Here is a 17076-nt window from a genome sequence, read left to right on the forward strand (position 1 = left end):
AAAGTAATTAGGTCACCTGTGAAATAAAATTTCATCTTAGGAACACATATACACACACACCTTCACTCATTTCAGGAAATAGGAAAAACATGACGGGAATATTAAAATTTCATCTTTCAAGTGGTCACAGTAGATGATGTTTAGTTGTTTCACAAACAGAAACTAAACATGATAAAGAAACTGTAGTGTCGAATGACAGTAAACCATCAGCTGTATTTCTGCAATGTACTCAGATTGCCTACATCATATTCGTCTTAAAACGTTGTGGTTTCAAAAGTATTTAAATGCATCATATCACGAGCAAGTTTAAGATTGGATTTTGTTTTTCATGTAAGATATACATCGTGTCGTAGCACATTTTATTTTAAGGCATCATATCTCCTTTTATTAAATTTCACAGCTGTTCCACAGAAATGCGGATAGCAAGTTGCTTGCATTATTTGAAATACAGATTGCATAAAATTGTGCACGTGTGCAACGACAATAACAATACCACCAGCAACACTTACGTCAACGAATGGGTCCACGTCAAAACGAATCGCTTGTGTAGTATTCCTCCACTAAAAATAATCCGAAATCTGTCATATGGTCCATTTTGGAATGTGTGATACATATTTATCATGTGGTATATTTATCGGCACATTAGATGTGACGGCCTGGAAACTTTGACTTTTCACCAATCAATGCTACGTGGTGAAAAACGGATATCTAATGTAAAATAAACCTCACAAGGACAGAAAAATATTATGGAGACATTTTTAAAAAATCACATGATAAACAATTACGTAGCCATTTTAGTTATCATGACCAAAGCAAAAAGTAATCGATCCAAAAATCGTCTGAAAATGTACTGGTGCATATTTGTATAAGTTTTTCCATTTTTTTTACTTTTTTAACATTTTATACGCTTGCTAAGATACATAGCTCTTGTAAGTGCCTCAACAAAAATAGTGCATTAGGAAATAACACGTTTCACAAAAACACACGAGACAAGAGGAGGAACAAGAACACAAATGCCGTTTGTAAAACGAAAACATTAAATATATACGATTGAGGAAAAAAATGGTCATTTTTACAAAAGTCGTGGAGCTTTGTGTCCTGCTTTTAAAAACAGGCATCCAGGTCGTGTCCAGACCTATTTGTTTTTTTGTTTTTTGTTTTTACAAAAAAGTGTAATCCCTTTCGTTTTCACTCTTTTTACAATATCTAAAAGGTATTAAGACATCAAATGTTTTGACATAGATATTTGATACTATTATTCAGGCCTAACTCACCAAAGAAATCCTGAAACCAACTTTATAAATACATACAAAAGAGCACAATAAGAAGATCAACAATAAGTCTGGTACCTTAATGTGATAAAACCGCAGAAAGCATTCCTGGCTTAAATCTACCTATCCACACACCTGGAACTACATTGGTACTACAGAAACAGTATGTTTAAAAATGACTGACATCCAAAATCCTGATCAGTACTAAATATCACTGTCTTGCCCGGCGCTTTTCTGTCTGGGATTGTTTTGGATTTGTGCATTACGCTTTGTTCGTTTGATGGTTTAAACAGAAAGAAAGGAAAAACAAACCTTGATGTTAAAAACGTTACATTTGTAAAACAGGAGCAAATCATCTTTAACTGGCATTGATTGCCGCAAGTCTTATTGAACAAGTGAGATCCCATGGTTCCTGCGGGACTGTAGGACATACACATAAAATTAACCGTGAGGAACCGATCTACAAACAACATCAGTCATGCAAAGATGCCCCCATGGCCGAAATCGGAAAGCCCTTTTCCATATCAAAACCTCGGCTCCTGCTCGTATCATGATCGTCTTTGATAAATCTTCCGGGCTTTCTTCTTAAAATTCTGCGAATCTCCATGATGGATTTGTAGAAGATATTACAAGACATTTTCAGGCCAGGTAGACTTTGATTTTAGCAGTCCAGGTGTAGATGTTGTTTGGGGCAGCTCCTCAGAGGATCTGTGATGTTTGATAAGAGTGTCAGACAGATTTGGTGAGCCAGTGAGTTTGTTGTGGACTTGAGGAAGGCTAATGAAAGCTTTCGTTCCTCTTCACATAGGAGGGACGATCAGCCCGGCCATAGCTGGAAGAGAAGCAGAAAACCAGAGGTCAGTCGACAACAACAACAGAGATCAGTCAGGTAAGAAGAAGCTGTGGTGAATGACATCATATACGAAAAAGGGAGTTTGTGTCTATGAAATGTATTAAGAGGTTATTTGTGAACTTTACAAAACAAATGACAAACACATTTTCAACTGAAGCCATGCTACTGATGCATAATATAATTTAGGGATGCATGGCAGATAAAAAAGCATTTTGTTCACAATATCAGGCATCGACCAGATTATATCCTGGTAATCAAATGGGGCGGAAAAACGCATCAACACTCATGCTGTGTGATTATTATGAATTGGGTTGCAATGACTGACGCCATTCTACGTAATTGAATATTGGCACAAATTTGGTATCGGTGTATCCTTAATATAATTCATGATGTATTAATACTTAAAATAATTACATCCTAAGCTTTGGTAAAACAAATTAAGTGTGACACATTCTTGACATATGAAGTCATGCGAATAAATTTGTTGCTGGACAACAAAAAAATCTGAAGAAAAATTTAATTTGTACTATTACTAATATAACTAATGTCACTATGAAAGCTTTAGGACTTTGATTATAACTAGAATAACCACACCACAAATATTAAAAACAAATGTTATAAAGTAACTTCAAGCAATAGGCTAACTCTTAAAACTGCTGGATTGTTTGGGTCAAATATGGAAAAACTCAACCATGCACACTCAGAAATAATGGCACAGTGGTGGTAACCTTTTAAAAAAGTACACATTTGTACCTATAGAGTGCATATTAGTACCTTAAAGATACCAAATGTATACATGCCTGTACCTAAATGGTACCATCTCAGTGATTATTTCTGAGAGTATGTTAAATTAAGTTCATTCAACTTAAAAGTTGGGTTTGTCCATATCTAGCCTAACTATGGGTTGAATTTTTAAGAATGGCCAGTCAATAAGTCCAGTCATCTTATTTTGTGTACAAATAACCCGCCCGATACACCGAAAGTTATGGATCAACTTTGACCTCAACATTTTTTGTGAGACATTTTAGAAGTGGATCTTTTTCTCTGATTGGCTCAGAGGCAGGTGAGGGGTGGGGTGCTCACCCTGTAGACTGCTCCCATTGGTGCTGGTGCAGGTGGGGGGCGGGGAGGTCTGTGGCCGGACGACAGGCGCGAAGGCGCTCTTCTGTTTGACTGCAGAGATCATATGGACAGGAGAGAATGAGAAAGGGCCCGCAGACAGAGAAATGGAAGTAGGGATGGATGAAGACGAGGAAGAGGAGTAGACATGAGGTTCCAATAGAGGGCTGGAGGGGGTGACTGAAACACACACATGCACGCACGCACACACGCGCACACACACAGAGACACAGACGAAAATGGTTGTGAGTGAGCAGGTGGTTAATGAGGTGGGTCATGCCGATTGTTAGAGGGTTAATTGAAGGGGAGGGGCTATGGTAAAGTGATGCATTATGGGAATGATAAAGTGCGCTACCTGCATGGCAAAGTTGATCCATAACTCTTGAGGAAGACTTCATATCATTTACAGTAGGTCATTGCACTTACTTGGCACTAGTGTTCTGCAGTTTCGCAGATGCACCAACATATTCTCTTAAGTCGACACACTCACACGTAAAGCATGCCAGAAGACAATGTTATTATCACGAGTATCTAATATGCGGTCGTCTTCGTGCTATGAGAGGTAGACAGGAATTAGAAACCACTAGCCAACATCTTGGCTCCGCATTACGTCCTAAGAGGAGCTTTACACCAGCTAGAGTAAAACCCACAGATTTCTTCAATGAAATTCCAATAGTAAACGCTCGCCAGCTTGTTTCCCGTTTTTAATGAATGGAAAGCAAACCTGCCCTGAAACAGCTTTGCACAAAGCACGGCCTGCCAAACAAGTGCCAATCACACGTGTATATGAACAGTCTCTTAGTTACTCAGCTATATAAAACTCATTTGTTATTGTCAGCCGGAAACCCGGAGAGCTTATTTTTTCCACAAATGCAGTAGCAGACGCATCTACTCGAGGGTGCAGACGCGAAGCCGACTACCCCGACCGTCGTGAGAAAGCGTGTGAGTGACGGAGTGAGTGAGAGACATGGAAGAGTTGTTAATTTGTCAGACATGAAGAGGGATGGAAAACATGGACGTTTGTGGTGTTAGTTCTGATGGAGACGTTTAAAGTGCATGAAACAGTACACAGACAAAACCGTTGCCCTCACAGAACACGCAAGACACACACATAACCTCAACGTTTCTTTGCATAGATTAGCATTGAAAGGTTCGGGCCCGGCTCCACATCCATCACGAGATTGGCACCCTGACAACCACACCACCACCCAACCCCATCCGGCCCAACGTGCGGGTCTGTGGCCCACCTTGCATCTAAATACTAGAGCCGGGCCTGATCGCAGGCGCAACTTTAATACTAACTGAACGAAATAAAAAACATGCTTTGATGAGTTAATCACCCTGTTGAAATGACCAGCATGAATTTATCCATGCACCAGCTAGTTAATGACACAGAGAATCAAAACTCAACACACGCTGGTCATTTCAGCAGGGAAACTGCAGGATCTGCTATTGTACTATGACGATGGGAGACTCACTTGCGTAAGGAGAGTTGGCGGCTGAGCCGTTGAGAAAGCTGGGGGATCCGGGAACGCCCAGGTTGGTCATACCGGCTCCATATCCATTCATGGTGGAGGTGATGGTGTTGTAGTTAGACTGCTGGGGTGTGGAGCTTGCCACGTAACCCCGAGGAGACACGCTGTTGGAGTTACGAGAGTAACCTGGAACGCAAGACATAGTGACAGGTTAATGCTTCTGGTTTAAATATAAACCACATGATGGTATGAAGATGCATAATGGGATTTGTAGATGTTGGACTAACGCACTTTTATAGCACACTGGGTTTGTCTTTCCAGTGTGAGAAAGTCTTAAAGACGTCCGGCTGTTGTTATTAAAGCACTTAGTACAGCAGTCAGGCAAAACTTTGTTCACGTTCCCATAAGCGACAGCAGGACTCTTAGTGTGCGAGTGTTTGCGTTACAATAAGATGAAGCTGCCACACATTATGCTTGTACTTCGTTCATCTTTTATTTTCTCTCTGTTCATTATAATTTCTCCCGTATGATCCCTAGCCAGTGTCCTGCCACTCAAGGCTGCTCAAAACTCAACAGGAAGTCTTAAATGTACCACTTGGCATCCGTCCGTGTTCACTTTCTGGGCCTAAAGCCGAAATTCTCCGAGCAGGTCAAAGGCCGGTTTGCGAGAGGAAAGTAAAGAAAATAATAAAAGAATGTCCCTTTCTGAATAGAGTTGAGCTTTATCAACATTATTCATGGCACAAATGTGCACAAAAATATAAGCTTGTTGGTAAGGCCAAAATACAATGCATGCTTATTACATATTTATCTATATTCAATTCAAAATGCTCATAACACGTCTAAGTCGCATGGGCGACAACATGGCTATATCAGATTATAGTTTGCAAATATTGTTTGTTGGCAGATTGCTGATATCGGTTAAGCCCGGGTGTTTGTGTAAAGATTTTCCTAAATAAACCCTGCTCCTATGTGGTTTGATAAGCTGCAGGAAAGAGGCGGCGTTTTCTATAAATGAGTTTGCAACTTGTAATTATAACTTGAAACAATAATTAGTTTGATGGATGAACGAGAGGAGCGCAGTAACTGAATTAAAGCCCGCTGAAGTTTCACTGCATACAAGCATGAAGTATGAAATGTAATATTTTTATAATGGTTAGCGGCCCTTTCCCATGACCTCATGGATAACTGTAGGTGTTCTTTTTCTGCATGAATGAGGAAAACAGATGAGAGGAGAAGAGATGAGTGTTAGGAGGAGAGAAAACAGAGGAGCGTCAAGGGAATGAGAGTTTCTCTGCCTTCCTGGATCTCTCTCTCTCTCTCTCTTTCTCTATCTCATATGAGTGATCTGTTCATTTTACATCCATTCCCACTTCCTGTCCGTGTGTGACAGGGCTGGTGGGTGAGGAGAAACACGGCTCCATACTCCGGATATTGAAAACACACTTGTGCGTGGAAATGCTCATGAGATGCACGCTGCAATCGACTGAAGATCAGAGATGTTTGGTCGCTATCAGTTTTATTGCTTATACTTTTACTGTATGTAACAAACTCTCACTTGCTTCTAGTTTAAGGACAATAGTGGCTAAAAGTGATTTCGGTAAGGACAATTTGTACAATATTTACTTTTAATGACCCCCTTAAGTTAGATTAAACCATAATCAAATTATGAGTTGTATGGTACAACATGGACTAAACTTTTAAGGTTGGAAAAAAAAAACAAAGCGAAAAAGACAAACCACAGCATATTAGAGTTGCTGGGTTTAATTTTAATATTTAAAAAATATATAGCAAAACAAAATGCACACAGGTAATAAAACATACATTGATTTTTACAATTTATATACTATTTATAATTAATATAATATTTGTTGATGCTCATTTATGGTCATATTTTTAATCACTGACTGTCCTGAGTTATGTCTTTATAAACTTTGCACATTTTTAATTTTCCAAGCTTTCTTAAATTCCTCCTAAAGTTGGGCTTCAGTTTTTATACTGTACTTTAAACACACCAATGCAACATACATACAAAAGTTAATAAAACATTTGAATGAAGTGCAAAGGTCTCAACTCTTTAAAGTTGGACATCACTTTTGGTCATTAATGTACTTTGAATATATTTATTAATTAGACTGAGCTTTTGATGCAAAAAATAAAATAAAATAAAGTGCATGTCATAGTTTTAGGTACATAATCTTTTTCAGTTTCATTCCCTGAGAATTGAGCCTATATATGACATCACGTCTCCTAAACTAAAAAAGCACATGCAAAGCCCCAGAACAAATCTATTGGCAGTTATATCAAGAAGCAAAGCATCAAATGCATGCCGTTTGCATCCTCAAATGACGTGTTTCATTCTTGTAATGCTGTCATCCTGAACCTCTCAGCTCGTTCACAGTCTGCACCCTTCGCACTTCTCTCCAGGATGACAGCGAGCGTGTACACACGCAGTCGTTCCTGTGAGCAGGTGTATGTGAGTGGCAGTTTTGAGTGCTGTGGGTGACAGGCTTGCCAAAACACAGCCAGAGCTGTGGGCTGGAGCTGTCGGTGTTAAGCACGGCAAGAGATAGCTGACTCACAGATCGTGTGACTGTGTTGAGGTGTCCGAGAACCTTTAGATTAGAGTAGATTCTGACCCTTAACAAACTCATCATATCTCCACCAACCTTGGTCTCCCTGTGAGGCTTCAGAGATGTTGACTGCGAGCTGGCTGCTGAAGGAGTTGACTCCCATCATGCCCGAATGTGCACCGGAGCCCGTCAGTGAGGGCAGCTGGTTATGGCTCCGCGGCACGCTGTACAGCGCCTCCGTCAGGTCTGCGGCACGCTTCAAAATGATCTCCTGGTCAAGAGAATACAAAAAAGCAAAAGCGTTGAACTAAACGGTGTCGTTTATAAGACATACACTGTGTCTCAATCTGCTCCCTAGATATATTGTGTATATCTTGTATGCACGTGTATGTATGTAGTTCACTTGACATTGAGACACTGTTCATTTATTTTCCTGTGACGTGGCTGCTTAAGCACGGTGTGATCATTCACAGCTGTTATTCATCAACAACCGGCAAAACCAACATCTCTCTGACTTTATTTTTAAACAGTACATTGTAATAAAATGCTGTCATTATTCTCTTACATATCTGTGCATGAAATTGCGATTATATTTAAATTTTAAATAAATATTATTTTAAAAATCGAGTAGATTGTGGTCCCTTACTGTCTAGCGATGTGTGTATATTAAAACTAAAACAGACGTTTGTCTTTATAAGGTCACATAATTTTCCGGTAAGGGTTTCTATACAGCTAACTATCGTGATACTTCTTTCCACGATAGTGTACCGATATTTCAATCTCTACTGTCGATATTTAAATAAATGTAATAATCCCTCTGTGTGCGTCAAACGACCTCCTCCGCTGCTGTTGTTGTCGCTGTCCAGTTTGTTTTATACAGCCAATGTCTCAGAAGTTAGTGGGAGTGAAAAATGGCAGAAAATTTTAAAACACCTGCAGCTTTCGTGTGGACGCAATTTGGCTTAAAAATAAATAAATAAATAAATCAGCTCTTTTTTTACATTTTTGATAAAAAACGAAAAGAAAAAGCATTGCAATTTATCGCAACATGCAACGTACTGTATCATACCGTGATACATTGTATCATGACCCATGCATTGTGATATGTATCGTATCGTATCATGAGGCCCTTGCAAATACCCAGCCCTATTAGGCACTTGATATAAATTGCTGATTTATGATGTTTATATAAATTGTCTTAATTTTTTATACCTGATTGTTATGGGGCATCCCATACAGCGCCTCCACCAGGTCCGCGGCCCGCTTCAGCAGTACCTCCTAAAAACACACAGACAGACACACAGTTCAGTTTAGTGAAACACACCACATCTGATACTGTACATACATGGAGATAAACCCATATATTGGCCTGTAATGGGTATCATACCATTTTTTCCACTATGTTTGTTTCGTGATGTAATAATTTGAAACGTAATAAAAAGCAAAATCACGGTAGATGTCTTTCTAAGTAACCGAAAATTTGTATCATGCATTCCTAATATACTGCATATATAAAATATAACATGACTTAAAGTACTATCAATGTTATTTATTTCATGCAAGTCCTATTCTTAAAGACACAGCAAATATGTGATGAGGGGGGGAAGAAGCTGTCTGAATCTCATTTTCACCAACCTGTCACGCACATACACACACATGTACTGTACAGATACTAAACCCACACCCAACCTGTGCCAGATCACACAAGCACTGATCCTGTGCTATAATCTGCACACATACGCACACACACGCCGCACTGTCGTTGTTCACACGATGCGTGTGACTGCAGGTTTGCGTGTTATTTCGTAGTGTTCCTGTGTAAGTCACACATCTCCGCTGGCCCACACAACTCACTAAGAGCACCAGACAGGACACCAGCGCTTTAAAACAGCTTCAAGAGTTCGCACAATCGCTTTCCATCTGGTCCATCTGTACTGAATTTGTCTCTCATGTTACTCATTTTTGTCTCCTCTCTTCGCCTCTTCACATCACGGGTGGAAGTATTAAATCACTGACATCGCCCTGATGTTCACCTCGGTAACATGACGACATAAATACTGTGATAAAATTGACCCGGTTTGGTTTGGTAAAATGTTTTCAGTGGATCTGGTGTAGAATAAATTGTGTGTGATCTCAATTGATATGTGCTCATTAAAGGATTAGTCAATTTTCTAAAAAAAAAAAATCCAGATAATTTACTCACCACCATGTCATCCAAAATGTTGATGTCTTTCATGTTCAGTTGAGAGGAAATTATGTTTTTTCAGGAAAACATTACAGGATTTTTCTCATTTTAATGGACTTCAATGGACCCCAACACTTAACAGTTTTTATGCAGTTTAAAATTGCAGTTTCAAATGACACTAAATGATCCCAACCGAGGCATAAGGGTCTTATCTAGCGAAACGATTGTCATTTTAGACAAGAAAAATAAAAAATATGCACTTTTAAACCACAACTTCTTGTCTATCTCCGGTCCTGTGAAGCGCCAGCGCGATCTTGCGCAAAACGTCATCATGTCAAGAGGTCACGGATGCGAAACTACGCCCCAGTGTTTACAAGTGTGGAGAAAGAGGACCGTTCCGACACTGTTGTACTAATTAATGTCTTTGTGTCAGTTTATTGTTTAAAATGGTCCGCAAATGTGGGTTTCATATATGTAACACGTGACCTTTCCACGTCACTACGCAATAGCGTGAGGTCGTGCTGGCTCGTCACACAGACGGAGGAAGACGAGAAGTTGTGGTTTAAAAGTGCATTTTTTTTTCTTGTCAAAAATGACAATCGTTTCACTAGATAAAAACCCTTATGCCTCGTTTGGGCTCATTAAGAGTCCTTTAAAACTCTGTTGAAAAAAACTGTTAAGTGTTAAGTGTTGGGGTCCATTAAAGTCCATTAAAATGAGAAAAAAAAAATTTTTCTCAAAAAACATAAGTTCTTCTTGACTGAACAAAAAAAGACATCAACATTTTGGATTACATGGTGGTGAGTAAATTATCTGGACTAATCCTTTAAAGGTGTGTACATAATAATTGCTTATAATAAAAATTATAAACTGTAAAATGTACTCTACAATAAGTCATTTATAAAAGTGAATAAAATTTACATTTGGCGGACACTGAATAAAAGTGTCTGCCAAATGTAAATGGGGTTTAATGTTGCCATTAGTACACAAAATATACTTGAGCAAACATTTATCTATATATTAGCTATTAAATGGTTTCTCTCTCTCTTTCTCTCTGAGCCGTGTGTGTGGGGGGGTGTTGGTACAGAAGAAGTCAGAGCTGGTATTATGGCAACCTCTACTGGATCTCCCTAGGGTATTACACTGAGACAAGGTGTGGGCCTACCAAACACACTTCACATGAGAGGCAGATGAAAGCACAGAGTAAACACAGACAATGAGACAAAAGACTACAGATACAATTAAGGTATGATGAAATGACCAGGCTGGATACAGAAAGCAGGACAGAGGAAACCATACAGTAACTGTAAATCTCATACGAGCGACACTGAGAGATGAGCGGAGGGAGAAATAAGATGAGAGACAGGAGAAGATAAAGTGAAGGAAATGTGAAGGAGAGAGAGAGAGAGAGAGAGAGAGAGAGAGAGAGAGAGGAGGGCGGGCGGTGGGAGGAGTTGCCATTGTTTTTCCCCTCAAGAGTCACCAGGTAAGAGGCAGATGGGGTCTTCTGCAAACCTATCATTACTGTACTGTGAGAACAACAGCATGCATCTGTACACACACACACATTTACCAAGCTAACTCAGTTCCCAATTAAATCTGTTATTTGTTATATTCAGATAATAGCAATTTCTTTACACTAAACCTAAATTGTGACCGTGGACCACAAAACCATTAGAAGCACGGGTATATTTGTACCAATAGCAAAAAATATATATATATATAAATGTTTCTTTTATGCCAAAAATCATTAGGATATTAAATAAATGTTCTATGAAGATATTTTTTTAATTCCTACCTCAAATATATAAAAAAATGTATTTAACATTAGTAATATGGGTTGCTAAGGACTTCATTTTGACAACTTTAACCTACTAAGACCCCAGCTTTGGTTTGGCTTGCATTTTAGATTTCTTCCAGCTATTTGGGGTTAGGAAGAAGCAATAAATATAATATTAACCTGAAGCAGTGTAATCATCCACTTTTGTGTACAACAGTTTATGACTGGTTATGTGGTCCAGGTCACAATTGTATTTTTTTAAACATTTTGAAGACGTCCCACTTTTTTCAGATTTATATAAATTCTAGTGAGATTTTTCAGAACTGTTGTTATATAAATACAAGGCATCAAGAATTACTAAATCTAACTTTAAGGATAATTATCTTTTCTGGACAGTACTGTGCAAAAGTCTTGTTTTAGGAGTTTTAATGTATATCTATATTTATTTTTCAATCTATTTTATTAAAATGCAAACAAAAAATAGAGGAAAATGTACAAAAAAATCCAGCAGTTTCCTGGTACTGCCCAAGTGGAAGGGGAGTTTACCCTTAAAACTTGACACATCAGTTTACGCTTTTATACAGTTTTTAATACCATATACACATTTCCTGTATTTTCTGGATGTATTCTTTTTAAGAGACTGAGAAACAAGTGATATATATGATCACTATAACATTGCAAAAACAACCAATCTAATTGTGGCATGGCTTTTGCACAGTACTGTATATGGTAAGCTCATTTAAATATGCAGGCCCTGCAGTTTTTTCGTTCATCAATTGGATAAAATCGCTCTGAACGATATTATTCCTCTCTATTTTTATTTAAATTATAAAATTTCTAAATTTTTAAATATTTTTAGCTGTTGTTTTTGGTGTTACCAGGCCGTGTAAATTAGGCCTTTTTCTTTCAAATATGTCCTCCAAAAGGAGTTTTATATCAGCATTAACTTTTGCTTATTCTGCAACACTAAAAACTATAGCTAGCCCAAAACACACACACACACATATATATTGTATACAGAAATCCAGAGTTCATACTGTAAAAGTGTATTGATATTTATATTATTTCAGTCATTAGCAGCCATGTATGCAATGGCTAAATATGGCTCTTTGACTGCTTAATGCCAGGCCACGAGTTACTAAAAACAGTACAGTATGTGGAAATAATTACATTTTTGAGGAAACGCATTTACCGAGATACCGGCTGTGGAAACCAGCAGCTACTGTAATGTTCTGTGGTGTTTAAGTTAAAGAGCTCATCTGGGAATGTGTTTGTGTGGTTGTGAACATACATGCATATGAGGATCAGGGGGCATATGGAGATGGGGGGACGTTAAGCTTCCTCCTCCTCATCCTCATTTACTTGCATTTCCCACGACAAAATATGACCTTAGAACTAACAGTTCTCCTCTGGCCAATCAGCTATGAGCAATAACGATCCTCACAGATGGCTCAAGTCAATGACAAACACGGGAGAGAAAGAGAGAGAGAGAGACCTTGTGCTCTGTTGTTCTCAAACGATTGCAACTAATACAGACCTAATCATTTACTGTACTACATTATTAGTATTGCTAACAGAATAAAACAACAAAACAATATAAAAACATCAAGACAATGAGGCAATTGAAATTGAGTCGTATTAGTCGTATCAAACATAATATTTATTATATGCTGTCATGGAGTTTACAGCATTATCATATTTAAAACATTTTTAAAAATGTGAACTGAATAAAATAATACTTTAGTGATTGGGATTGGGTTTAAAGTATTAAACATGCCTATTATATCTTAATTATTATTTTATTTTTTAATATTAATCAGATAAAAATATTTTAAATGCAGATATCATTCATTTAAATGGTTTATGCACCTGTTCATTTTTATTGACATCCGAGTGTGTTGTATGCACATGTGCACCTGCTTATTAAGAATAAATACTTTTTATACTCTAGTATTTACTCACTTTTCTATAATTGTCCTGTGGTTTACTCCTTTATTATAAATTCCCACCCTCCTTGTCTCAGCCCATCTGTGTGTGTCTCCATGGCCTGCTTTCTTGCCTGATGCTACCCAGGTATGGGGCTCTTGTTTCAGGTGGCCTCCCCACCACATTTCCCCGTGTCCGACCCCAGCCGCTCAACCTGTCCCTGGTTCAACAGCGCTCTGCCATCCACACCCAGTGGGCAATCTGTCACCAGCACAGCTTTGGCTCTCTCTCTCTCTCTCTCTCTCTCTCTCTCTCTCTCTCTCTCTCTCTCTCTCTCTCTCTCTCTCTCTTTCTCTCTCTCTCTCTCTCACTCACTCACTCACTCACTCACTCACTCACACATACCCTCTCTCTCCTTTGCTCTCCTGTCCCCTCTTCCCTCTGGCCGCGGCTCAGTTCATTAATCTCCATTATAAAACAGAAGTTAGTTAATGTCTCTCATGCTTGCTGGCTACGACAGCCTGCCATGGGCCCTTTGGCACAACATGAACACACACACACACACACACACACACTTGCTTAGCAATGCACACAGCCACAAACCCACACCCTTAAACACAATCACAAGTACAAGTGAAGACGCATTACAGAGTTGTTGCTATTTGTGTATCAACAATTGGTCTGCATTAAGTCTACAAGCATGTGTATTCTTATTCTTTATTTTATGATAAAATCTCTTTTTGTAGCTTAACTTGTAGAGCATTGCATTAGAGCGGTGCAAAATTTATGAAATTAATTCCCAGGGAACACACATACTTATAAAAAATAATGTAAGTACCTTTGAATAAAATGCATGAATGTAAATGTGTCTGCATACTGACAAAATGATGGCATATCAAAAGCAAATTGTTTCATCTCAGTCTGTGTATGTGTGGCTTCCTGTCAAGGTTTTATGTGTAATCAGAACTGTGAGCACTTTAACACTGGTCTGAGTTCAGTCCTGATCAATATCCTAATGCACAGTGTCTCATTTATCACTAACAACATCGCTTATCGGCACTCCACAGTTCTTCTTCTCCTCCTCCTCTTCAGTTCCTCTCCTATTCTCCACTCCTTCCTTTCCACTTCTAAATAAATGAAAATCTACTGCTTAGAAAAAAAACTATTTTCGCCAAACAATTGTAGTCGAATTTAAATTTTATTTCAGCACCACGAGACGGTAAGATGTGTAGACTGGAAAGGAACGGGGTCGGGGGTATAAAATGATTTCAAACAGCCACAAGGTGAACAGACCGTACAGTTGTGCTCTGTGGACTCAGCTTTACTTCATTATTTATGTGCCGTCTACAGAAGCACCGCTGGCTACTTTACACTCGTACCCTTCACATTCCCTACAAACTATTTCACATCACACTTTCTCTGCCAAAACAAAAAAAGTCCCGCACATTCCCTCTCAAATTAAGTCTGCCAGCATGAATCAGTCCACGTTCCCTCTAGTCAAGGTGCTCTATAACCTCAATATTACTTCAAGGCTTAATACTTACTCTGTTGAACCTCTAATGAAATGCAATCAATGATTGATAAGGTGGCAGTTGCCCTCTAGTAGACCCGCTGATGATTACAGCCGGTCGGCCTGAGCATCTGACCCCGCTCTGGGCTTTAGAGGTGTGCCACCTGGCCCTGAGAGAGACAGGTACTGGGCCTTATGTCTTATTAGCTGACTGTCGAGGTGTAAAGATCTGCCGCCTGCCAGGCATACAATTAGTCATCCTGTGATCTTTATTACTCTAGGGTGGTGGTCTTTCTTAGAAGACCCCTACTTTTACACCCTCACTTCCTCACCCCGGGCACTGTGGGGATCACGTGATAGGACCCAATGAGGGTCCCTTGCGTCACGGGTTGATGACGAAGAGAAGTCCCTCTTGTAAGTGCTGTCAGAAAATGAACTTGCCCTGGTTGCTCTATACACTAACGGCGCATTCACACGGGGCGTAAGGGTTGACGCTTCCCATTCACTTTTAATGGGTGACGTCAAGCGTTGCCGAACTGAATTGTGGATCCGTCGGCGCCGCGTCAAGTTGAAAATTTCCCAACTTTTCAAGCGGCAACGGGAGCGTCAGCCATTCAGATCCCCTTATGCAAATAACCTAGGCAGAGCCAGCCAATTACGTTTATGGAAGATCGGAGCATGTGCTGCAGCCACTGTGATTGGCTGTTGGCCACGCTTCAGACAAGCCTTCCATCTTTTTTGGAATTCCATGCATAATACACACATCTATACACAGTATAAGTACTGGGGTATTTTCAACCCAGCGTTGGGTTAAAATGGAACAAACCCAACAAAATTTAACCAAAGCAAATTGTTTTAACACATTGTTAGGTCAAATACACCAAAAATTAACCCAACGGCTGGGTTAATCCCTTTTTGAGCCAACGTTGGATTGAAAATAGCCCAGCATTTTTAAGAGTGTCGCCTGCTTGTTGGGTTATAATTTAACCAAAGCTAGGTTGTTTTAACCCATTGTTAGATGGAATACACCAAAAAGTAACCCAACGGCTGTGTTTGCCCCTTTTTGAGCCTACGTTAGATTGAAAATAGCCCAGCATTTTTAAAAGTGTTGCTTTGGATAAAAATGTTTGGCAAAATGTTTTTAATTTTCTTTTGCAATCACATGCATGCACTCCAGAAAATTCTGTGTTTTTTCAACCCAGCATTGGGTCATAAAGAGACGAGCCCAGCAGCTGGGTTGGAATTAACCCAGAAAATTTTTATATTTGACACATCATTGAGTTAAAAAACCAGCATGGGTTAAATTACAATCCAACTTGTTGGGTTATAATTTAACTAAAGCTAGGTTGTTTTAAACCATTGTTAGGTGGAATACACCAAAAAGTAACCCAACGGCTGGGTTTGCCCCTTTTTGAGCCTACGTTAGATTGAAAATAGCCCAGCATTTTTAAAAGTGTTGCTTTGGATAAAAACATCCAAATAATGAGTTTTTGGAATAGGGTGCAAATTATTCCATGACTTTCACACGGGTTAAAATATTTTGGACACTTTTTCGAAGTAATTTTCTTTTGCAATCACATACATGCACTCTAATAAATGCTGGGTTATTTTCAACCCAGCGTTGAGTCAAAAAAAAGGAAAAACCCCACCCATTGGGTTGTAATTTAACCAAAGCTGGTTTGTTTCATTGTTAGGTCAAATACACAAAAAATTAACCCAACGGTTGAGGTCGTCCCTTTTTGAGCCAACGTTGGATTGAAAATAGCAAAGCATTTATAGACGGTTTCATCGGACTCACGTGATACACGACTGGATCCGAACCTTACTTCCGCTTTCGTTTTTAGTAATGGTCTGACTAGTTGCTAAACTGATCTCTTGAACAAATGCCTCGTCGAAAATAACAAATGTTTTGGTTTCCTAGGTGTTGTTTTTTTGCTTGTTATATAAATAAACTACGTTTAAAGAACTTTGTTGTTATTTATTCTTAGCAGAGTTTACCGGAAGTTACGTGCGGACCGCGACAGCCGCTTGTTTATGTTGTTACTGCTGAAACCGTCTATAAAAAAAACTTTGCCAAATAAATGTTTTTTCGGAATAGGGTGCACATTATACAATGACTTTTGCAGGGGTTCAAATATTTTGGTTACTTTTTCTAAGAAATTTTCTTTTGCAGTCACATACATGCGCTCTAATAAATGCTGGGTTATTTTCAACCCAGCGTTGGATCAAAAAAGGACGAGCCCAGCAGCTGAGTTGAAATGAACCCAGAAAATGTTTCTATTTGACACAATAAGTTAACAACATGGTTTGGTTGTTAAATTACAACCAAAGCTAAGTTGTTTTAACCCATTGTTGGGTCAAATAACATTCTCTGGGTTGATTTA

The 17076-nt window shown here is 39.0% G+C and overlaps 1 protein-coding gene across 3 annotated transcripts in view; it reads right to left on the minus strand.

Moving 5' to 3' along the window:
• Nucleotides 1-1138: 1138 nt before the first annotated feature.
• LOC135719407 (transcription factor COE3) overlaps nt 1139-17076 on the minus strand; it is a 105177-nt gene continuing 89239 nt past the window's right edge. For 2 of the 3 annotated variants that reach the window (XM_065242106.2, XM_065242098.2), the window contains exons 12-16: nt 8504-8569; nt 7388-7562; nt 4722-4904; nt 3208-3297; nt 1139-2103 (exon numbers count right to left, since the gene is read on the minus strand). In XM_065242106.2, coding sequence (XP_065098178.1) covers nt 2072-2103; nt 3208-3297; nt 4722-4904; nt 7388-7562; nt 8504-8569 — 546 coding nt within the window. In that variant the 3' untranslated portion in view covers nt 1139-2071. The remainder of the gene's footprint in view (nt 2104-3207; nt 3298-4721; nt 4905-7387; nt 7563-8503; nt 8570-17076) is intronic. The other variant, XM_065242114.2, reaches the window with a different exon arrangement.

This window comes from Paramisgurnus dabryanus, chromosome 16 (assembly GCF_030506205.2).
Source record: "Paramisgurnus dabryanus chromosome 16, PD_genome_1.1, whole genome shotgun sequence".
Classification (NCBI taxonomy): domain Eukaryota; kingdom Metazoa; phylum Chordata; class Actinopteri; order Cypriniformes; family Cobitidae; genus Paramisgurnus; species Paramisgurnus dabryanus.